The sequence below is a fragment of the Microplitis mediator genome, chromosome 6 (genome assembly GCF_029852145.1).
Source record: "Microplitis mediator isolate UGA2020A chromosome 6, iyMicMedi2.1, whole genome shotgun sequence".
In the NCBI taxonomy this organism is placed as follows: domain Eukaryota; kingdom Metazoa; phylum Arthropoda; class Insecta; order Hymenoptera; family Braconidae; genus Microplitis; species Microplitis mediator.
Genome location: NC_079974.1, coordinates 19179161 through 19203887, shown reverse-complemented (window position 1 = coordinate 19203887; position 24727 = coordinate 19179161). Strand labels below are relative to the sequence as shown.

The following is a 24727-nucleotide window of genomic DNA, read 5'->3' as shown; positions in this document are numbered from 1 at the left end:
ATTTAACCGCGTTTTTGTTCTATATTTAAAAGTTTGCAGACTCACCTTCATTAAGTGGAATATAATTTAAAAAATTTATTATTTATGTGTATTTACATTCATCTGAATTTTCAACGATAAATTTTTTATTTTTTGTTAGAAAAAATTTTAATCAAATTATGACGTAATTAAAGATATTAAGAAAAATTATTATTAATAAAAAATTTGTATTTATGCAGTAGCACGTCATCAATTGTTTTCGGATACAAAAAATCAAAAAGTTGAGATCAAATTTTGAAAATATTCTATTTCACTGCAGATTGATAAAAAAATTTCCAGACTATCACACAAAAAAAATAGCGGAGTGAACCCGGATTAAATTTGGAGTGAATGCAAAGCGAATGACTGTTTATTTATTCGATCTCGGAGTTAAATTTACTCCGAAGGAAAGTTTATTTTAGAATTAAAACTCCGGTTCGGAGAGAATGGGAATTTAAATGAAATTCAAATCACTCCCAATTTTTTACAGTGCAAAAGTAAAAATTTATGATCCTGAAGTTAGCAGACAATTAACAATTTTTGAATTTTTTTTTTCAACAGATCAATTACAAAAAAAAAAAAACTAAAAATATGCACATGAAGAAAACTAAAAATACTACAAGTGCAATTTTTTAAAATATTTTTTTTTTTCAGAATTTATCGTTTTGAAAATAATCAAAAAATTATTAGACGTCGGCTAACTTCAGTATCATAAAAATTTCATTTTTTCCAGGGACTTTTAAAAAAAAATTTCGAATTATCACAAAAATTTTTCTATAAACTTTCAATAAAAAAATCATTAATTTCGCGACCTATAAAATTAATTAAAATATTTATATTTGATGATCGCGATCATTTTTTTACAAATCCGAGGCGGGAAACTTAAAAAATATCAATTTTCCCTTTTTTCCAGTGAAAATGAACGAAACCGCAACTTATAAAAATATCATCACTAAAAATTCAAATGAACAAAAAATATCATAAGAAAAAGCATAAATATGAAAATTAAAAATGACGATAGCAGGTATCTATAGTGATGGATTTAGCAGTTGGTCCTCCCCCAGTGTTGTGGTTTAAACCACAAAGTCTTTAGTTTATTCATGCGTCGTAATGGGATAAAAACCGTCGGTAGCTCGTCGAGTCGCAAGATGAGATTACGCAGCTATTCCGTGTGCACTCACTCAATAAGACACGATCTGTGACTTAATCGTCTCTTCTTTCTCCCTCATCTTTCATCATTATTGCAAACTGATACCTGTTACACTAAATTCGCTTCCAGAATTTATTAATAAGATAAACACAGTGTTATAGAAAAATATCGGAAATCGAATTGAGAGTAAAAGTTATCTTTTTTTAGATATTTATATTATGCCTACATATTTCACAAATCCATGATTAATTCATATCTGTTTTAAACTTCAACATTTAATTTACATATTATAAATTAATTGTTCCATGAATCATACATATTATCACTACTGCTAATATTTTATTTACTCATACATATATATGTGCGACTTCATAAAACTTTATTGGCTTATACGGGATATAAATATAGAAATATGTCGTCTGCACAAGACTGGCTGAACTGTTATTATTATTGTTATCAATATTATTATAATTATTCATAAAAATTAATGCAGCTATCACATTTAATATTTATAAATTCACTATTAATTATTCATGCATTTACTCGATGAAATTATTGTCGCAATTTTACAATCATTGAATATCGACAGCCAAATATATTAGATATATAAATAATTTTTAAAAAAATAACATCATTATTTTTATTTCTATTGTTGGTGGAAAAATATTTTCAAATATTTTTTTATTAATTCAATTATTTATTTAATTTAGGGGTAGGTGGGGTATAACGGTCAGGTAGAAAATTTTGTGAAAGAAATTTATTTTCAATTTTTAGTTTATTACGACTTTTAGACTGAACTGGAGTAGGGGTAAAACGGGACACCAAAAATTTTGAATGAAAAATTATTTTTTTTTAAATATTGGACCGATACAAAGTCGCCGAGCTTAGAAATTTTCCCATAGATCGGCCGATGCCTGGTTTGCAATGATTGGCTAATAAATGGCTAACTATACTGGCCCGTGTTTGGTGGATCATTGGCAGCCGTCTTTTTGCTTATAAAAACGGCGCACAATTAACCGCCGTTCGTTGACCAATGGTTTGATCGAGTGCTCTTGATACCAAGCTTTGGCCGATGATTGATTGCCACGATTGGCCAATGCTTGGCATACCGTTATCATCCGATATTTAGCCGATGCTTGAAAATTGGCAGCCATTCATGACCCAGTAATGGGCTGATTCTTTTTTTTTGTATGGGAATACTCAGATTCGTTTGATATAAATGAACTAAAATTGTACGGTAATTAAAACAAGCAAAATTGATTATAAAATATTGAATTTATTTCGACACCAGTCGCGCTTTAAAAAAATTTTTTTAAAATAATTAAAAAAAAGTGATTATGAATTTGTAAAAAAAAAAACTAAAAATTTATATCAGTAATCAAAATTTACGAAAATTCATTACTTGCTTAAGGGGTTAGGGGTACTCAGGGGTATGAAAAAATGATGATTTTCAATAATTTTTTTTTTGTAGTTAATTACTTTATTTGACAAAAATAAAAACATAGCTTTATTAGAACACGTTTCGATTTGACTTCACGAAAATTTCAAAAAAAAAAATTAATAATTCAAAAAGTTATCGCTGTTTTTGTAGAGCCCGTTCCTCCCGAAGTCCTTTGCGGTGATCATCATAAGTCCTTGGAGATTCATCTAAAATCAATCGGACAAGAAAAATTAGTTTTATTAATAGATAATCTTGTGCCTGATCGAAGCTTTTTTTTTTTTTTTCGAAATTAACAAAATGGCGGCCTCAGGAAATTTTTTTCAAATTTTCGAGAAAAAAACCGACAGTTTATTGTTAAAAAAAAATCGAAATTTTTGAAAAAAAAAAAAATCCTTCGATCAGGCACGAGTTTTTAATGTATTTCAAAAGTACAAAAAATTTTATTGAAATCTACCGAGCAGTTTTTAAGTTACAGTGATCACCAGTTCAGAAAACATAGTTTTGAGAAAAACGCATTTAAAGTTTTGCTATGGATTTATGTCGAATTATAAGAATTATTTAATAACTTACACTGAGTCATCTATTCCTGGACCATATAATAGCTCTTCAGCCGACATAGCAGCTTCCAAAATATCGATTTGCTGGTGCCTACGTTGCAATCGACCTTCTCGGGTGTTATCATTAGCGCGCTTATCTGCTACTTTGATACGTGCAGCATCCATTCTTTCTGCATACCGATGAGAATTAGGCCCACAATTAAGTCCTAGTGTATTCATCAAGACTAATAATGAATTTATACCCTCATTAAATATACACATAGCAACGTATGCAGCTATTTGTACGATAGTAAAACTAGTATTTACCGTTTTTGGGCATATTTTCCATACTAGTTGGTTAAAGCTTTCATTATTATTCTGATTGAATCCACCTACACATCTTGAAAGTAAATTTTCATTACTAAGATCTTCGTATATAGGCTTGATAGCTTTTAAAACATCAGAAGGTAAAGGAGAATAATCGTGAGAAAAGGTATCAAGCTCTCCTCTTGCTTCAGCGCGCTGGTAAGAGCACCAAGATTCTTCGCCTTTTGGACACATATCATGATTCGGTTTTTCATCACTCGAGCCGTAGTGATAAAAGGTTGCCATTATAGCAGATTTCATATTTTCAACAGGAAGGAATATATTCATTTCCACAGTTATTACATGCAACTACAATTTTGAATCCCAGCCCACGTGTACTTGCTGTTTGAAACACTACATTTCCATCACATTTTTTACATTTTATAAGAGCAGAAATTGCAGTGAATACCTGAATAAAATTTATTATTCGAAATTCAGTACTGCTGTCTTCAGGTACATCATCTTCAGTGTTTTGTTTTAATTTTTTAGAAGATGTACTCTGAATACTTTCATCACGTTCGGCTGTTTTCGGATTAAAAACATTCTTTCTTTTGACTGAACGCGACTTATTAATTTTTTCAGAACTCCGAAGTTCTCTTGAAACCTTTCTAGAATCACGTCCCATGGTTAATAATTTAATTCACTTGAGAAATAATTTATCACAAAACTATCGACTGATCAGTGCAACGACTACAGGTATACTGGCAACCAAAAATTATTTTTCAGTTCTTGTACTACCTACAAATTGTGAATATATGTAGAAGGATATATATATATATAGAAGGATATATATATTTATATATCCTATATATATATATATATATATATATATATATATATATATATATATATATATATATAATAATAAATACATTAAAATGGGGAGATATTCATGACAATGAAACCCGAAAGGTCGGTTGCTTGCAGCTGTTTCTAGCTACCTGCTCTCGAATGCCACGTAGCACCCGAGCGTCCTTTGGTCATTGTTAAATAACTCGAAAAGAATTTGTCGGATTCACTTCAAATTTTCACACAATATTTTTAAAATATTATACTTTAAGAAAATGCAAAAAAAAAAAAATCGATTTTTTGAAAATTCTGACTACCCCTAACCCCTTAAGAACCCAGTCATTTCTCGCTTCTTAATATTTTAAAAATTTTTGCATTTTCAGCTTGATTTCCATTTTTTTTCAAATTTTTAAGTTATTAAATTCGCACAAAACCGCCTGACTCCAAAAAATAAATTTAAAAGGAAACCGATACTTAGAAAATCAAGATAAAAAATATTTTTTCCATGGACACTAGTAAAAAAAATTACATATCAATCGAAAATATTTGAATATTCCGCATACTAAAAATTTTTTTTGTTTGAGCTGAAAAAATGATTTTTTTTACCGTGTGCTTTTCTGTATAATTTACAAAAATGGAGTTTCGGAGTTTTCTACTCAGAACGACGATATGTAATGCAGTAAAAAAAAAAAACAACAATAATATTAATATTAATACACGATCATAAGCTACAAAAAATTATATTAATGTCAGTATAATATATATGTAGGTATACCTAAGTATGCCAAAATAATATGTATATGTATAAATATATATATATTCTTGTTTTCACATGCGTTTGAAAAGAGGGTGTCATTGGGAAATGACGAGAATATGTGGTTGCAAGATTGCATAATCGATATCTTACTAAAGCATTCGTATAAACCCCTTGTACAGGTGTTTTAGTTTGAATGATTACAATACACCATATGGGTAAAAAAAAATTATTACACAGTATTGATCTCCGAGGTCTTTAAAAATAATGAAATAAATAAATTTCTAATTTAAAGTAAAAATAAAAATTAAAAATGTACGACTATCGAGTAGATTTATTACATAACTAATGTAAGAATTGAAATGATAAATAGATAAAATAACAGTGCAATTTACATGGCAGTAGTGATAAATGTTAAATAAAATTCAGTTGTCTGACCGCTGAGTGGGTTCTCTACTCGGCAGTCGATAGATAGGCAGAGTGTATATATAGAAGTATAATAGAATTGACGGAGTAAAAGACTTTGAGGGGAAAGAGTATAGCGTGCAGCATAACAACAGCGATCACTAAGCGAAGGCAACCAACTCTAGTATTATTCTATACTGTCTAGTATTAGATACTACTCGGGGGCATAGAAATACCCACGGATCGACTCCGCACACGGGGCACTGGGGACACATAACGCTCCCCACTTACATCCAATCACTCCTGATTTATATTTACTACTCGCTTTTCCCTTATTTATTGTCCTTTACGGAGACGCCGAGAATAGTAGCGTTAATTTGCTCGAATTGAAAATAATGGTAAGACAGTACACGCAAATAAAAGATCTATGGCCTGTATCCTTGTTTAAGTATTTTTGTCAACCAACTTTCTTATATATATTCAAAATTTGTTACCTAATATTGAGATGAAATGTCAAGATCAAGACCAAGAACAAATTTCTGGTTGGAAACAAACTATGCAACACTAAAAAAAATTTTTGAAATCTGTGAGTCATAATTATTAAAATTTTTCTAATCTAAATATTTGAAACATCACATTATTTATGGAGGGATTTTTTAAATAATTTTACAGTCGTATTTTTTTATATGGGCGGCTGAGATAATTTTTTACACAGTTAGGAATTTTGTGTATTTGTGTTAAAAAATTATTTGGTTAAATTTTTTGTGTTGATTTGTAACACAGAAATGTGTTAATTCAACACAAATCGTTTGTGTTATTTTACTTTAACAGATTTTTTATGTTAAATGAATAGAAAATCTGGAATGTAACATATTTCTTGTGTTATTCGAAAATTGACACAAAATTTGTGTTGTTTGACTAAACGTTTCCGCGCGATTCTTCATTACTATAACCAAGCAACCCTGATTAAACAACTGAATTCGACCGAATTAAAAACTTTAATTCTGTTATATTCTGTCAAATTCTGTAAATTAGAATTCAACTGAATTGAAAATTTGAATTTGATTTAAACAGAATAAAACCGATTTAAAAATTTCAAATTCGTTTTAATTCAGTTCAATTCAAATTCAGAACCAGAAATTGGAGAATTATTTTCGAATTAATCAGAATTAAACCGAATAGAATTATTTAAATTCGTTTTAATTTGGACAAATTCTGGTTTTCCTGTCGAATTAGACAGAATTCATTTTTAAGTTAGGTACCGAATTAACAGAATTTATCTGAATTAAATAGAATTAAAAATTTAATTCTGTTTAATTCGATCGAATTCAGTTGTTTAATCAGGGAAAGCATTGTAGCAGTATTGTCTGAAGGGAAATTTGGATTATAATTTATTTACAATTGAATTTAGATAACTTTCATATCTTTTTACCCGGTTCAATTGTTCGCTAAATCGACATAAGTTCTACTACGGGTAGATCAGTATACTTGAGTTGTTTAGGTTATGTGCTTATGTTTATTAGTTGATTTTAACACGAAAAATGTGTTAAATTTACACAAATGTTCTGTTAAATGTACACAAATTTTCTGTCAAAAAAACAGATTTTATGTGTTCAATTTTATTTAACACAAAATTTGTGTTAAAGATCAACAAAAACGCAATGTGTTGAATTAACACAAAAATGTGTGTAGACCGTTTACAACACACGATTTGTGTTGAATTTAACACAAAATTTCTAACTGTGTAGTAACTCACTAAAAGCCTGTGTTTTTACTCCGCGATTTTAGTTAATTATGTCTTTTAAATTACGTGGCGGTGAAATTAAAATTTGTAGTTCTCGTAACACACATGGAAATTTTAGCCGTAATAGGTTTTAAGTTGCATTTAATTTCTGATCAAATACCTTGGTCGAATTTAAATACGAGTAGGATTAGTCTAATAGTTACGAAGTATACTTCCATGGACAATTTATTTATTTAATCCCTTTGGAGTAAAATTGACTCCGAAGAGAAGTTTATTTTAAAATAAAAATTCTGAATCTGAGTAAATGGGGAAATAAAATCCGAATTCACTCCTGATTTTTTACAGTGTATTTATTTTGAAATTCAAATTTACTCTTACTCTGTCTATTGATAAAAGTGAGTAACCGAATACTGAAATATCGAACGAGCGAAAAAGAATATAAAGTGAAGTCCACTAGAATGAAACTAAATAATTTGACATTTTCAGCAAACGACAGATAAACTTTGTCATTGTAATTAAATTGTTTCCGGTGTTATCTAGCCAACCTTTATAGCAGAATTTAAAATTTAATAATATAAATAAATTTTAATGTTAATGTCACAATGTCAGCATATTTAAATATAGTACCTACTTTTAATTAAGTAAATAACTCGAGTATAAAAATACAAAATTTGAATCAATATGTTACTTTTGTAATAACAATTCACGTTATTAGACAATAACACGGATGAGCAGAATCAGTGGCAATAAAAAAAAATAATTTAATGTGCATTGGTATATAAAAAAAAGGTTGTCACTCGTTGCGTGTGTCACGATCGAGACAAATGAGTTTTATTTCGGAAATATTATTAGAGAATTCTCTACTAATTTGAGAATTGTGAACTAAGTGGAATAGGAAGGGACTACTTTAGGGTTTAGGGGAGTATACAAGTGGTTGGAATAAAAATGTTGAGACAAAGTGGTTGAAATGATGATGACAAGTGTGTGGTAAAGGAAACTTGGACGAAGGGGTAAAATTAGTTTAGTCACGCAACACTTTTTCGTAACATTCTAATTTTTTTTTTTTTTTTTTTTTTTTTCATTTATATTAAGTACTCCTCAATAAGTTTTTGTTGCTTTTAAATTTACTTATTTTTCTTTCTCCAATCTATTAATTAAATTTTTTTTCAATCCTCCCTTTGTGGTAATTTTAAATCGTAAACTTTCTTTTCCACCCGTTTTTTATATAAAATATATAAACTTATGAGTTTACAGTGAAATAAAATTACAAGTTTTAATTAATTAAACCTCGAGTAACCTTATAAATTTGCTGATTATTTTTTTATGTTTTTTTTTACAATTAAATTAAAAAAATAAAATTATTCATTGACCATAAATTTATAAAAAAATTTATTTATTTTAATTAGCAATTTTATTCAAAAATTTCTATTCGCAATGATTAGGGAAGGGTGAGACTTTTTGGCCACCTTGGGATATGTTTTGAATCAAGGAAATTTAAAACAACACTTGAATAAAATAAACTAGTGAACAAAATAATTACGATTTTTTTTAGTACACAAAAAAAGGATTTCTTGACGCAAGAAATATTTCGCATTATGAATTGAAGACGAAATTTTCTTAGTAGGAAAAATTTATCGACCTGAGAAATTTTTATTTTCAATTTAGAATGTAGAAAATTTCTTAGGGCAAGTAAAAATTTTTTGCGCCAATAAATTCTCTTTTTCTGTGCAGACCTTGGTAATGCGCGTTTTCATCCCCCGACAAAATATCTCCGGACATAATATTCCCGACAAAATATCTTTCGATATAATTTTCACAATTTTTCTGAAAAACTAGCACTCTAAATAGGTAGTTATTTTTTATTTATAAATTTCCACAATTTTCCTGAAAAACAAGCGCCCAAATTAGTTGTGAACCGTACAAATAAACCATTTAAATAAAAAAGAGAAATTTTGCTCATAGGATCTTTTGTCGGGGGATGAAAACGCGCGGAATCGCAGACCAGAGTCTTGTTTTGTTCAAATTTCCACTAAATCAAAAAATATTTAAAATCTCACATTGAAAAAATTCGTCTTGGTCAGAAAAGATTTCTACTTTATCTCAAAAAATTAAGATTTTCAAAAAAAATTTCTTGAATTAATTAACTCAGGCAACAATTTTTTTTTTGCATGGTGTTCAATTTGCCCCAGCTAAAAATTCAAACAAAAAAAAAATATTTTCTTAAAAATAGTCGTATCTCGCCCCAAGTTCTCTTAAACATGAAATAAAAAAATAGTTCATTAACAAAAAATAGTCAGTAATAATAATGGGTGAGGAAACGTATAAACGTGAGTTCCGGCTCCAACTTGATTTAATGCTTCTTACAATTATAAATATTTAAAATTTTCGTTATCTTTTTCATACTTTATCAGTTATAAGTCCCTGACCATTTCACTTGGCTTTTATATCTCTTTCATACTAATTCTCGAGGGGTAAGTTACACCGGAAATAAACCCAAGTGTATAATTACAATAATACTTACGATCTTCCCTTATAATACGCGACCCTACTCCATCATACCTACGTGGTAAAACCAGCCAGTGCAAGTGCCCCTCCTATAAAAAAGTCCCTGTGAATATTTAGCCAGCAAGAAAGGGACCATTATTGAGTTACACGAATAAATTTAATATTTAACTATTATTTTGTTATTTACTTTTAATAATTATCACGTTACTGTTTATTGAAAATTAATTACGACCAGTGAATAATTTATTTTCCTATTTGATGCTTAATTTATCTAATAATTAACGATGATAATTTGAATAGATTCAAACTATTTTATTCATACACTTTTATATTATTTTTATTAATTAATATGTTATTATTATGACTTAAAATATATATTAGTGATGTATAATATAATCTCATAAATATATTTTTAGTGTTTATTGATTTTTTTATTATTCTCATTATACTTTTTCTTCATTTCTGACCCGTTCATCATTATTATTTATTCATATTTATTGTTTGTGCCAATAATTATTATTTTATTAACAACCGGTTATTAATTTGTCATTTAAAAATTAATTTTTTTTACTCAGCAATATGAGCAGTTAATTAAAATGACGTTAATCAATTTCGGTTTAATAAAATTCCAATAAATAATTTATAAATAACATCGGGAAAATTATTTTTTCTATAATTAAAAATAACTGGAGTGAAAATTTTTATAATTAAATTATAATCCAATATTTGATAAATTTTAGCCTCAGTAAAACATATTATAGTTATCGTCAAATATTTATTAATTGATAGAATGAGCAGATTTTCTAAAAAAAAAAAAATCTGAAAAACGGTTGACTCTGTGGCCCAAAACTTCCCGCTGATTTCAAACTTGGAGAGCTTTGGGTAAACTTTTGGGCTCTTGGAGCTCAAAAAAAAGCTGGACCAAAAAAAAGTCATTTTTTTGCTACGATATCTTTGGAATCTGCACCCGAGTCAAAAAACAAATTCGGATTTACGTCTCAAAGTTCTCAATGAAGTTTTTGAGGATTAATTTAGAATTTGAAGATTGACAACAGTACAGAAAGTTATCCTAGTTTAGTCTTGAAAATATAAGTTACGACCTATTTTACTACTTTGAGGACTAAACTAGAATAACATAATCTGGATTAGAGCCTCAAAATACTCAAAACATACAGGAATAATTTTATCCCTATTTGAACCTCAAAAGTCTCATTCGACGTATTCTCTCCCCTCCCTTTTCTATCTAAAATTTTTCAAAGTCCGAACTATAGCTTTTCATTCATTGAGGATTTTGAGGTCTTACTTTAAATTCAAAATCGATAAATTATTCGTATTTAGACCTCATAGTTCTCATTGAAGATTTTGAGTACTAAAGTAGAGTTACTTTCTGGGCGGCAAATAAAACATCAAAGGAATTGAGGCTTTTGAGGACTAAACTAGAATTTTTTTTTGGACTCGGGCATATCTGCGGCAATCAAAAGAGGATCGTTAAGACTTAGATTTGATCAACTTACAAAAAAAATAAATCAGTCGAGCCATTTACGAGTTATGCAACAAAAACAAAAAAAAATTTTATTTTATTCTAATTTTTCGTATAAATTGTAAACTACTCGACCGATCGACTTCGAAATTTAATCAGTTCCAACTCTCGGTGAGCCCTTTTGATTGCCCCCCCCCCTCCCCCCACACACATATGCACACACACACGCGGACAAACTTTTCTTTTTTTTTAAATTTAAAATTTCATAGCGGGAAGTTTAAAAACGATTAAAATAAATTTAATTACGTCAATTAATCAATGGAAATTTATTATTATAAATAATTACAAAAAAAAAAATTTAACTATAGAGACAACATAAGGAAAATGTATGACGAAGTAAAAAAAAATGTGAGGGTTCGTAAGCAATCACAGGTTTTTGAAGTAATGCAGTAAAGTGTGTAGCAGTAGACACAAGTGGCCCTTGTGAAAATCAAGAGTCTATTATTATGACCATATGTTATTCGTCCTTCCGATTAGTATCGTGATGGTGGGCCCTCATGCTAGTTGGTTAGTAGTAGGTCTTAAAAAGATTAAAAAAAATGTATATACGTGTAAAAAGAGATAGATAGATAGAGCGTAGTGTGTAATGTGTAGTGTGTACACCTGTTTGGTTGGTGCGTGTGCAGAGGTGGACAGGGTGGCATTGGACAAACACATCAAACCTACGGGATGTGTGTCACTCTTCAAATAGGCACGCGTCCGAGGTAATCCGTTTGTGTTTATGTCATTCGTGTATATAACAACCAGATCAGATATATTTATATATACATATATAACAAGTACATAAACACACATGTATGTGTATATGTACAGATGTATGTATGTATGTATGTATATATGTGTAAATATATTTATTTATATATATATGAAAAGTAAAAAGATAGATAGCGGGTATATGTCAAGTAAAGTCTACTTCTGTGCTATACTACATAATATGAACATGTATATATGTATGTATGTACTGAGTTTAAACGATCGAAGTCTAGCGTATCAACGGCGCAGTCTCGATATCAAAATATCACTAGCTTGGTATGTATATAATGGGTCGATTTGACAACAGCGAAAGTGCTTGTTTTAAGTTTCGAATCAGTTGGTTCGATGATAAATATGTTTATTATATAAATTTATTTATTTTATTGATTAATACACGGAAAAAAATTGTGGTTCTTCTAACCACAGTATTGTAGTAGCAAGTACTCCAATATGTAGTAAAGGATACTACATCAATAGTATTGACGTTACTACACGTGGTTGAGGTTATTCCAAGTTGGAGTTGGCATGCCTTTACTCAAACTTGTAGCAACCTCAACTACAGCTGCTGTTGTAGCAACTACAATTTTTTTTCCGTGGATTTGAAAATTATAATAATTATAAACATTGATGGAAAATTTTTTTTTATGCTTTTACTTCAACTCGTAGTGCGAATCATATTTTTTAGTGATTGAATAAAGTTAATAGTTTGAAAAAAAAAATAAGTAAATTTTTTAAATGCTACCCCATGTCACTCGAAATTGAAAAAAAATTTTTTCATGACAGTTGAAAATGTATATTATTTTCTTTTAATAAAAAGTCAAATATACAAAGTAATCAGGGTAAAAAAATAAATTTTTTCGTAAAACCAAATTTTACCTGTCTCTCCCCAACACTGTAAAAAATCGTGAGTGAATTCGGAGTGATTACCTATTTAATCTAAATCCGAATCCACTTCGTCACAGAGTTCTGGAATTTAAAAAAAAATCATTCTGCATACGAAGTAAATAGAGGTTTTTTGCAGCAGAATAATCTGGATTTTATTTACATCCGCATTCACTCCGATTCGGAGTAAATTTTACTCGAAGCAATTTTCCGTTCCGCATTCACTCCGAAAATTTTTGACAGTGTATACAACTCAAAAAATCTAAAATAACAGTATCATTAAACAGTAGTGACTTTGAAGGAATCAAAGATTGTTAGAAATTGGCTTTATCTTGTCCTCTGAGACGTCTAGCTGTTTCCCCGACGAGAGATCCCTTAATAAAATTATCGTCATGTCGGGTTACGATCACCGCGGACAAATCGACGTTTCAATTTTGTTAATGCTCGTTTGGATCCCGCAGGGATCTCGTATAAGAGAGTTGAGTTGAGTTAAGTCGAGCTGGAGTGAGCTGCCCTTTTTGTCATGATGATAGAAAGTAAAGCTCTGGCAATCCTAAGGATGTAACCTTTCCCTTTTACCTTCTACATAGATATCTATATATGTATACATCTATAAATATAATATATACTTTCTATAGATGATGCGTGTATTCACATAACCTTAATATGTATACGCATGCTAGTATAGATGTGGTTGCTGATAGTGTCGTCTATCTCTCGAATTTCGACAATTGGGGTGTTACCGGCACGTGCTGTACGTCCCCTACAAACTCATTGTATTATTTTTGCCACGCGACTAACCTGTCACACAGTTTACATTTACATTGTCTTCCGGATGGATGAGTAAGCATGCATTCCACTTGTACTTTGAATTTAAACTTAAATCGACAATATCTCATCAATCTATTATATTGAGTACATAATAATACAAATAAAAAATATATATTTTTTATTTGATTTAAATCTTACATTACTTCAAACATAAACAACAATTTTTAGTAGACACGATGGAAAAATTTTATTTATTTACTTATATTCAGAACACGTGTCAAAATTTTTTTCTCAAACAAATTATGTTGCTGTTAAAAATTTTTTTCGACTTTCCAGAATAATTGTCATGGGAATTTAATAAAATTTACTAGTTTTTTAAAGATGGATTTGTTTACATAATTTGAGTTAAATTTGAATTAAAAAAAATTTTTTAAGTACAGTACCCACTAATTTTTTTCAGAAAAACCCTTAATTAGTTTTTGATAAATGTGGGGAATTTCAGGAATTTTAGAACTAATTATACACGGAAAGAAAATTATGGGAACTTTTGCTATGCATTATGAGAATAGTTTCCATAATGATAGAGGAATTATATCCATACTATTATAGGGATGGTTCCCATAATATGTGGGAATAGTTCCAATAATAGTATGGGAATAGTTTCCATACCATTATGGGAACCATTCCCATAATATTATGGAAACTATTTACATAATGGTATAGGAACTATTCCCATAATGTTATGGGTAGCATTCCCATAATTATAGGAAATGTTCCTATAATTATGAGTAACATTTCAATAATTATAGGAACTGCTCCCATAATTTATGGTGATAATTCCTAGTTGGTATAGGAAAAAATTTTATAGAATTATGGGAACCGTTTCCATAATTTTCTTTCCGCGTATATAAAATGTTAATAACTTTCGTTTAATGATAAAAACTATTCAAAAATTTTTTCTCCATTTGCATCCATATAATTATTTATTTTTTACCCCCAAAAGGGGGTACCACATTTTGTCCCATAAAATTAGTACCTAAAAACAGTAAGTACCCCGGTTTGCCCCCCCCCCCCCTTCCCACATGTACAGGTGTAAATTTTCAAATTTTCCGTATTTCTTTTATACAAAATCAAATTTTATTCTATCAAAAATATTACAAATTTCAAATCTCGTAACACTAATTAATAAAACCATTATTTTTCATTACTTCTATTGAATTGAAGTTCACTAATTCATTAAAACTATTTAAAATAATTAAGATCAATTTACCAAAACCGTTAATTTAAATTATATATTTGTTATTAGATAATTTATTACTAAATTACTTATATAAATTTCTTGTGTAGAATCAAAATAAGTTAATTGTACGAATATTTTAATATTATATACAGTCATTATATCTATAATCGCGAAATGTAGTGAGCGTTTACTTTATACTTTTTACCCTTTACTGAATGAATAAAATTAGAGTTCATGGTCATGACGATTATTGCAATTTATTTGTACGTCATATAAATATATGTGCACTAAGCAGTGCGGCGACGGAAGTACACCAACTACACGGGGAACAAATAGGAGTAAAGCCAGTAGTTGACGGCGAACAATTCACTGCGCGCATTGATTATAAGTCGTTGTACTTCTATGTAGACAAATATTACTGTGTGTATATATAATATGAGTATATATACATTGTAATAATACTTGAGTACTCAATAATCTTAGGTTTTATAGGATATTTCATACAACTAGGAGTGCATGCAGTCATTTCTATTGCGTGAATATCTAATGATTTATGGGTCGTGAAGAACATAAATATATGAGGGTGATCATGATTGGAAACCCGATGGACTTTTGATCAATTGACGATGATTTAATCATCTAATTTTATTGGTGGTTAGATATTTTAACAATTAAATATATATTGAATAACAGATAAATTGTAATTTATTTATGGGAAGACAGTAATTTTTTAATTGATGTGAAAAATATTAATAGTTATAATTTTTATTTCATAGTTATATTTAAATGTGGATATGAAATAATTGATTAAATTATTTTTATCACCATTTTTATAATTATAAAAGTTATTTCTATTTTATTTGATCACATTTTTAAATAAATTATCAAGTTATTAACAGACAGATATTTTTAAAATCATTAAATATTTTTTTTCAGCAATTTATGTAGTAAATGCTGCAAATAAATTTAATTATTGAAAAAATATCATCTCCTAAGCAGATTTGAGTAGATAATTATTTTCTGTGTATAGGGAGAGACTGGGAAAAAATTTGCGTATTTAATTTTAGTAAAAATTTGTGGGTTAAATCGGGACTTAATTTTTCAAATTTTTTTCGACCCTATTACTCTCAATTTAAATTGCAAATTATATTTTATCCTTTAATTAACACGTGAATCGACATATTTTTTATGTTTCAATAGAAGTATTAAAAGAACAAAATTTTGCTCTTTTTTGAGGCCATCGCATTTTGCCCAAAAATGAAAAAAATAATTTTCTGTCAACTCAAAATTAGTCTTATTTTGTGACCTTATCTTATTTTTCCGGCTTTTCCTGACATTCATTTAATTCAGCTCAGTTGTAATATTCTAATTGAATCTACTAATTAGCTTAAATTACATACGTTTATTTTTGCACGATAACCTCGCGGCAATTTTTATAATTAATTTACAAACTTTAAAATGAACTGAGACGATCGCGCTTTTATTCGTTACGCAAATAATTTCTCAGCCTCTCAGATGCGTGAGTTTTGTTTATTTTCGATTGAATATTGGCTTAAATCGATTCAAAAATCAAATATTGGATCACATTTTTATAACTTTTTATCAATTTTTTTATTTACTTTCCTACGATTTTTAAAATAAAATTACCTGTCACCGAGCTACTCATTAACAAAACTATAAATTTCATTTTCCAATAATTTTCAGTACTTTTATTTGAATTTTCTTTTCTTTATAAATTTAAATAGATTAGATCCAAACCATCTACACAAATAATTAATTTACCAGTTGAATAACTCATTTAAATCAACGAGAATTGAAATTTAATGGAGTTTCAAAATTTTCATTTCCGGAAATGAAAAGGAATTAAATAACCGATCGAGTTAACCAACTATACAGTTAGTAAGAATAGTGTAGGGCAATTTTTTTTGTTATTATTGTGGGACGGAAGTAGATATAGCCGTACTGACAAGACACACCGTGACCTCTATTCATATATATATATGCTTCTTCATTAGATTTTTTTTACACAGAAAAAAAGCCTTGCGCAAGAAATTTTGACATGCCCCAGTAAATTTTTTGCATGAAAACTGGAAACAAAAATTTCTCAGGGCGAAAAAAAATTTTTTTAGGCGACAAAATATCTCTAGGATCAAGAAATTTTTGGTTTTCAATTCTTAATGCAGAAAAATTCTCACGCCAAGGAATCCTTACTTTTCCTAAATGTATAAACTACACACAGAGAAATTTTTAATAAAAATTACCTAAAAAATATGATATTATGAGGACACGTGGAAAATATATAAATTTTTCTCATGCATATTGTAAAGTATACTACTCGATAGCATGTAAATGAAGTGCAATTTTTACTAACAACAGTAAAAATTAAGTTACTGGCTACATATTCTTACAGCACCAAACTTTTGGGTAATTTTTACTAAAAAATTCTCTGCATGTACACTCTAAAACCAAGTGTGTTACAAGTGTATTATTTTAACACATTAAATGTGTTCTATGTTTAAGGCCATCCCTGATGGAAATTTTTCGGAATTTTCTCTGAAAAACTCTGAAAAAGTCTTTAGAACTTTAAAAAAATCTCTAGAACTTTAGAACTGAGTTTTTCAGAAAAAATTCCGAAAAATTTCCACCGGGGATAAGTAAAACTATGGTTTTTTGTAGTCATTTAAAACACATTTCACTGTGTATTGAATATCTATAGATCTATAGATTCCTTATGGCGTTTCAATGTTATTTGGCAAGTGTGTTAATTTTGACTACACACTTGGTTTTTAGAGTGTATACATTTAATTATTTTAAGAAATTCAATTTTAAGACCAATACACAGAAAAAACAGATATCTTGAGTCAAGAAAATATTTTTGAAGACAAACGTTTTCGGGAACCAAGTCAAGATTTTCTTGAGCCAAGAGAATTCGTCTTGGTTGGAGAAGATTTCTACTTTATCTGAGAAAATTTAGGTCTCCAAAAAAATTTTCTTGAATCAAGAATATTCATCTTCAGTCGAGAATTTTTTTTTTTGTGTGTATTTTAAATTCTCCTTTATTATGACCAGCGTCTTTATTACAGCAAATTATTAAAAAAACCAAAAATCTCGCGAAATAAAAATTTATCTAATAATTATTAGCCATGACAATAAATGAAAAAAATATAAACATAAATCTGAAAATATGATCTCATAAGATTTATTGTGTTTTTTTTCTATATATATTTTTATAGGTAATTTATTCATGGCTATTTTTTATAGAGTGGCTGGTACATCTTTCTCAAGAGAAAAACGATGTATATATGTAGGATATGTAGATACATTTCTATCTGTTGTGTATTTATGGGTATGTATAAATGTATGTAGATGTGGGTGGGCGGGTGGGTGTTTTGTGTGGATGTATGTTCAGGTACATTTGTATGTACATATGTATATATAAACATAGATGGATGTATTGCTTGAGAGGATAGCGGGATAGCGTAAAAGGTACGTAGAGACACATGCAAGCAAGTTGAGTATGGCGGCCGACTATAGCGGATGGTGTACGATCGATGTGAGAGAGCGTCGGATCTGATTGGCGGGGCTGCGGGGGCGGAACGCAATGTGGCCAATCAGCGTCGGTGGTCTCAATAGCGGCTACAAAATCACTGATTTTTTACACATTTATTACTCGCGTCCTCTGTCTCTCGTTCTCTTTAAATATCCTTGTTTAATGTTCATTGTTTTTTACAATCCCTTTTTCCGGACCAGGAAACGCTGATTTTTGTACTCCATTATTCGCGAGGCTCAAAAATATCATTTAATATTTCATCTTTCTCATTTTTTATTCATATTCTTACGGGAAATTTTAAATTTTAAAATAGGGTTATTTTATTTTAGAGCTTCTGCGATGAAACGGCTAAATATTATTTATAATACTAAATATATATGTGCATGTTTGGTAGAGAAAGAGATGAAAATAAAAATAAAATATACATAGAGCAAGAAAGTTTGAAAATCGTAGATATATAAGTTGAGCAGTAGCGCGTGGCATTTGCGAATCGGAATATTACATTACGAAATTTCATAAATTCCCTTTAGCTGGGCTCTTAGGTACTTCTCGCGCTTCTAGTCGTGACTCGTGTTTTTCTCGTGAAATAGTAATGCGTTACTCCAATGTTATTTCGTCATCTTGAAGGCAACTTGGATCTGTTGGTTACGTTTTTTTATTTGTTTCCAATTTTTTTTTTTCATAAACATTTTTTTAAGGAATTTACTAGTCTGTAAAAAATCGGGAGTGACTACGGATTATAATTAAATTTGGACTCACTCCGTCATTCGGAGTTTTTAAAAAAATCACTCCGCATACGGAATAAATAGGGAATTTGTCTTTTCAGTGTAGAGTAATTTCAGAGTAGTCTGGATTTTATTTAAATCCGCAATTACTCCAATTCGGAGTTTGAATATTAAAATAAAACTTGTTTTAGGAATGAATTTTACTCCGAACCGGAGATTCAAAATCAAAATAAACTCTCCTTCAGAATGAATTTTACTCCAAGGGGAGCAAACAATTATACGGTCATCCGCTCTGCATTCACTCAGAAAAAGTTGTACCATTAAATTTTATAATGCTGAAGCTTACCGACGTCTAATAATTTTTGGATTTTTTTTAGACGGTAAATTAAAAAAAAAAACAATTTGAAAAAATTGCACCTGTAGTTTTTTAAATTTTCTACATGTACATATTTTTGGTTTTTGTTTTTTTTTTTTTGTAATTAATTCGTTAAAAAAAAAATCAAAAAATTTTAACTGCTAACTTCAGGTTCATCGACGTCTAATAATTTTTGAATTTTTTTAAAAAGGATAAATAATAAAAAAAAAAAATTATTTAAAAAATTGCACCTATAGCTTTTTTATTTTTCTACATGTGCATATTTTTATTTTTTTCTTTTTCTTACTCGATTTGTTGAAAAAAAAAAATCAGAAAATTATTAATCGTCAGCTAACTTCAGGATCATGAAGTTAGCAGACATTAAAAAATTTTTGAATTTTTGTTTTTCAATAAATCCATTGGAAAAAAAAAAAAAAAATACGCACATGTATGTAGAAAATTAAAAAAACTACAGGTGCAATTTTTTAATAGTTTATCGTCTAAAAAAAAATCAAAAAATTATTAGACGTCTGCTAACTTCAGTATCATGATAATTTCAGAATCATGGTCATTTTTTATCTTCGTCGGATCGAAAAAATGTCTTCCACTTGAATTTTTAAAAAATTACTGGCTTGTACTTTTATTGAAATAAAAAATAAAAAAAAAATGTAATAACAAAATATTTAGTTGTTTTATGGACATTATCAAATTTTTATCTGATAAGTTAAAGGATTGTTTGATGGTGTTATAAAAAATAGTATGACAGACAGTCGGAAATCCCGTGGCACACCAAGACTCGACAGGTGTTCAAACTTCTTTAAACGAATCTGATGAATAATATAAATGGGTTGACAGTGACGATAAAGAGAAGTTTCTTCGATTATAACAAAAGCGCGCGGAAGCATAGTCTGGGTCTTCATTTTATATTAACGTGGTAGCGATGAGAAAGGAGAGAAATAGAGAGACAGGGATAAAGATAAAGGTAAAAATAAAGAATGAGAGAAAGTAGTACGATAGGTCATGTGTAAGTGAGAAAAAGGATAGACAAGATGACGAAGAAATAAAAAAATAAAAAATAAGAGAGAAAGAGACAAGTGTAAAGTGCTGGGGACTTTGAACACGACTTCACACTTTGACTCGCACAACGCCGTAAATCTAGGTAATTATCAGTGAAAGTTTGCACTCGTCTCGCTTGCTGAAACTTATCCCGAGTCACTTATCTTTCTTTTTTTACCTAATTCTCATGAGATTCTCAAGATGAGGTAAAAGAATGAAAACAAGTTTAAAAAAAAATTTTTCTACCTACAATTCTTTGAATATTCATAAATTTTAAATTAGCTGTCAATTGCTTGAATAAATTTAGGGGAGGGAGGGGCAAAAGGGGGTACTTAAGGAAATACCAAGTTTTCGAGGACTCAAATACGCTAAATCTTTTTTTTTAATGATATTCAAAGTAAATAGAAGAAATTTTCAGTTACCGTTGAAAAAAAAAATTTTTCATTTCTGCGGGCAAAGTCAGGTACCCCCTAAAAAAGGTAAAAAAAAAAATTTCTGGATTTTAAACGAATTTGATTAAGTTGAATTTTTTTGTAAGTAATTTACATGAAGAAAAATTATATTTTACATGTTTATTGGATACAAAAGAAGAAAAAAAATTTTTAATAGTTTTTATCATAAAACAAACGTCATTAATATTTTTCTACTGACAATTGATTTTTGAAAAAGTTTACCAAAAAAAATTCAAAGTAACGCTCAATTATATTTACAGAAGTGATTTTGGAATGTTTCAAAACCATTTAAAATATAAAATTTTTTTTTATAAAATTTTGGGGGTACCCTGTTTTGCCTACCCTACCCCCTTTTGCCCCCCTTCCCCTATTAATAAGTAATTAAGAGCGTAACTTTTAACAATAAATTACTTTATATTGGTATTGATTTCTGTATATGAGGCGGTACGGTTATTAAATATTTATAAATATACCATAAATATGTCTGATAAATATTTGAACTTTAATTTCACAATTAAATGCGATAATGACTTTAAATATATAAAAAATCAATAAATAATGGGAAAGAAAATAAAAAATTTTGTATATATTTTTATATTTAATTTATATATTAGAGTGCAAGTAACCAGGGCCACAAAAAAAATATTTGGACATGAAAAATTTTTTTTTTCTACGCAATCATCAGTCAAATTTAAATTTCTCAAATTTTATGATAGGAAAAAAACTAAATATTATTTTGAAGGGGGGGAGAAAGTCCAAATTGCCCCGACTTGTCCAAAATTACTATTGGATGTAACGACCTTTTAGCTATAAAAAATTTATATATACATGTATACATAAATGAACTACATATATATAAAATAAACTCGAGTCAATATAATTTTTAATATCGAGTACGAGTATAGAATCCAATCAATGTTCACCCGACGGTTGGTTAATCGGTCACACGTATGTCACACAAAGAAGAAAAAATGATGAAAAGGAAAAAAAGACAAACTGAGTAAAGAGTTAAAATAAAATTGCTACCTCTATTGTGTGATGGACACATAAATATATATGACATTACTTTCACTGTTTGTTTTTTAACGTATCCACATAGTCAAAATATATAAATATATTTTGTAAGACAGTTTAAAAAAAATATAATTTATAAAATAAACAATATTGAATTAAAAAATATAGTTATACAAATATCGCTTTTCATACAGTAGGTCAATTTAAATTGAATGATTTTAAACAGGTTTAAGGTAATATAAAAGTGCAGTCAGACGTCGGGATAGCGGAATCAAATTAACAAATCCAATATAAATGTGATTCCTAAAGTAACTGGTTTAATTGGCAACACTGTCGCGACGTCGGTATGCCCTGATTCTGTCAATTTTTGCGATTACTACTTGCACTTTAAATTTACATGTATATGTATGTATATATATATACATTAAAATTTGAATTACGTTAATTATTCATAAGAGAATATTATAATGTAGTAGACTTTGCCGACGAATAAAATCAATTTCATTATGTATATTACATGACTATGTCTCGACGATTTATTATAAATTTAATAATTATTCATACCAACCATTAAATTTGAATAATTAATACACAAAATATAAATATTATGGTTATTTTTATACGCGTTGAAAAAACATGATGACTGTTACCATCTTGCAATAGGGAATCATTATAATTACACAATTAGAAATTTTGTGTATTTGTGTTAAAAAATTATTTGGTTAAATTTTTTGTGTTGATTTGTAACACAGAAATGTGTTAATTCAACACAAATCGTTTGTGTTATTTTACTTTAACAGATTTTTTATGTTAAATAATTAGAAAATCTAGAATGTAACAGATTTCTTGTGTTATTCGAAAATTAACACAAAATTTGTGTTGTTTGACTAAACGTTCCCGCGCAATTCTTCATTACTATAACCAAGCAAAGCATTGTAGCAGCATTGTCTGCAGGGAAATTTGGATTATAATTTATTTACAATTAAATATATACATTTTACAATTGAATTTAGATAACTTTCATATCTTTTTGACCCGATTCAATTGTTCACTAAATTGACATAAGTTCTACTAAGGGTAGATCAGTATACTTGAGTGGGTTAGGTTATGTGCTTATGTTTATTAGTTGATTTTAACACGAAAAATGTGTTAAATTTACACAAATGTTCTGTTAAATGTACGCAAATTTTCTGTCAAAAGAACAGATTTTATGTGTTCAATTTTATTTAACATAAAATTTGTGTTAAAGATCAACACAAACGCAATGTGTTGAATTAACACAAAAATTTGTGTAGGCCGTTTGCAACAGACGATTTGTGTTGAATTTAACACAAAATTTCTAACTGTGTATCATGCACACAAAAAAAAAGAATTTCTTACCGCGAAAAATTTTTACTTGCCTTGAAAATTCTTTGCATTCTTCTTAAGCAAAGAAAAAATCTTTTGGGGCGAGAAAAATTTTCTTCCGCCAAGAAATCCTTTTTTGTGTGTAAAGACGGAAATACACTTCATTAAGATGAGAGATGTTAACTCTTTTTTTCAGTGCGAATATTTGAAAAATTAAAAAAAATCAAATTCATATATTCTTATATTTTTGTTCTTCTCTCTAAAAATGAATTAGTGAAATTCACTGCGAATTAGTTAATTTACACCGGAAACCAGCTAGAAGTCTACCATTGGTTGAATTAGTGCTGCAGAAATAGTGATTATCCACTGATCGCGGTGATCTACTAATTCATTTTTAGAGAGTCGGTGCTAAAAAAAGAAATCATTATTGGTAACGTGAAAATAATTGTGAATGATTGACCAATATTGAATTACACGATTCACTTGCATACTTTTATTTTTGCCCGCGATTGTAAAATTATCTCGCTTCGATCAATGCAGTTGTTGTTTACCAGCTGTCGTCTAGGTGTCATATTATCAAAAAAGCTATTTGTCAGTCATGATACAGTTTATATTTAACTGTAGCCTGTATATACTTTTGATATTATTGCAGCGAATAATATTCTCATTAATGGTTGCACACTTGATAAATCAGTTATTATTTTTTTTGTTCTATGAAATGAAAACAAAAATTTTCTTAGGGCTAAAAAAAGTTTCTTGGGGCGGGTAAAAATTTTTTGCGCCAAAAAATCTTTTTTTTCTGTGTACGAAATAGTTACAGACCAATAAAGTGATGGAAAAAATTTGAAAAAAAATTTTTGATCAATTTTCAAATTTTTATTTGATATAAATTATAAATTAATTTTTAAAAAATTTATTTTTCAGAGTCGGATATTAGAAGACGCCTCGATAATGTGTAATTCTTGGTCACCGAGACACAATGTAAGTATTTATAAATATATATGCATATAAATATTTAATTAAATGAAGGAAAAAAAATTTTTCAGTAATATTTCGAATAAAAAATTAATATTAAAAAAATAATTGAAACAGAACAAAGCAAAGAGTACTCGTAGCTCGTAACTTCCGTTTTATTTAAAATAAATTTTTATTTTATTTTTTGTATCCACGTCGACAAGTCCAACTAGAGGCGGTTTTTAATGCTTCCTGCGTGCAGCAGTATACAGTAGCTGAGTTTTCTGAGTGGATGAGAGGAAACCCGAGGGATGGGGTAAAAGAAATGGCGAAGTAAAAGAGGAAATGTAAGAAATAAAAAAAGTTTGAATACATAGAAG

The 24727-nt window shown here is 28.9% G+C and overlaps 2 protein-coding genes and 1 long non-coding RNA gene across 9 annotated transcripts in view; 1 reads left to right on the top strand and 2 right to left on the bottom strand.

The window, feature by feature from the left end:
* Positions 1–24727, bottom strand: part of LOC130670225 (uncharacterized) — a 94508-nt gene that overhangs the window by 37142 nt on the left and 32639 nt on the right. The window lies entirely within an intron of this gene.
* LOC130670219 (inhibitory POU protein) overlaps positions 1–24727 on the top strand; it is a 44105-nt gene that overhangs the window by 2083 nt on the left and 17295 nt on the right. For all 5 annotated transcript variants that reach the window (XM_057473513.1, XM_057473512.1, XM_057473509.1 and 2 more), the window contains exon 2: positions 24318–24374. In XM_057473513.1, coding sequence (XP_057329496.1) covers positions 24318–24374 — 57 coding nt within the window. The remainder of the gene's footprint in view (positions 1–24317; positions 24375–24727) is intronic.
* LOC130670222 (uncharacterized) lies at positions 2592–4280 on the bottom strand. 2 transcript variants are annotated; one of them, XM_057473518.1, is made up of 3 exons: positions 3473–4278; positions 3180–3390; positions 2592–2815 (listed from the first exon to the last, which is right to left on the bottom strand). In XM_057473518.1, the coding sequence occupies exons 1-3, from the start codon at positions 3492–3494 to the stop codon at positions 2812–2814; spliced, it is 237 nt and encodes a 78-aa protein (XP_057329501.1). In that variant the 5' UTR covers positions 3495–4278; the 3' UTR covers positions 2592–2811. The 2 variants fall into 2 exon arrangements, with proteins under 2 accessions (XP_057329501.1, XP_057329500.1); XM_057473517.1 differs by having other exon boundaries at positions 3180–4280.

Coding starts and splice junctions, on each gene's coding strand:
- LOC130670222 (XM_057473517.1), bottom strand. CDS start 3,799: ATGAATATATTCCTTCCTGTTGAAAATATGAAATCTGCTATAATGGCA.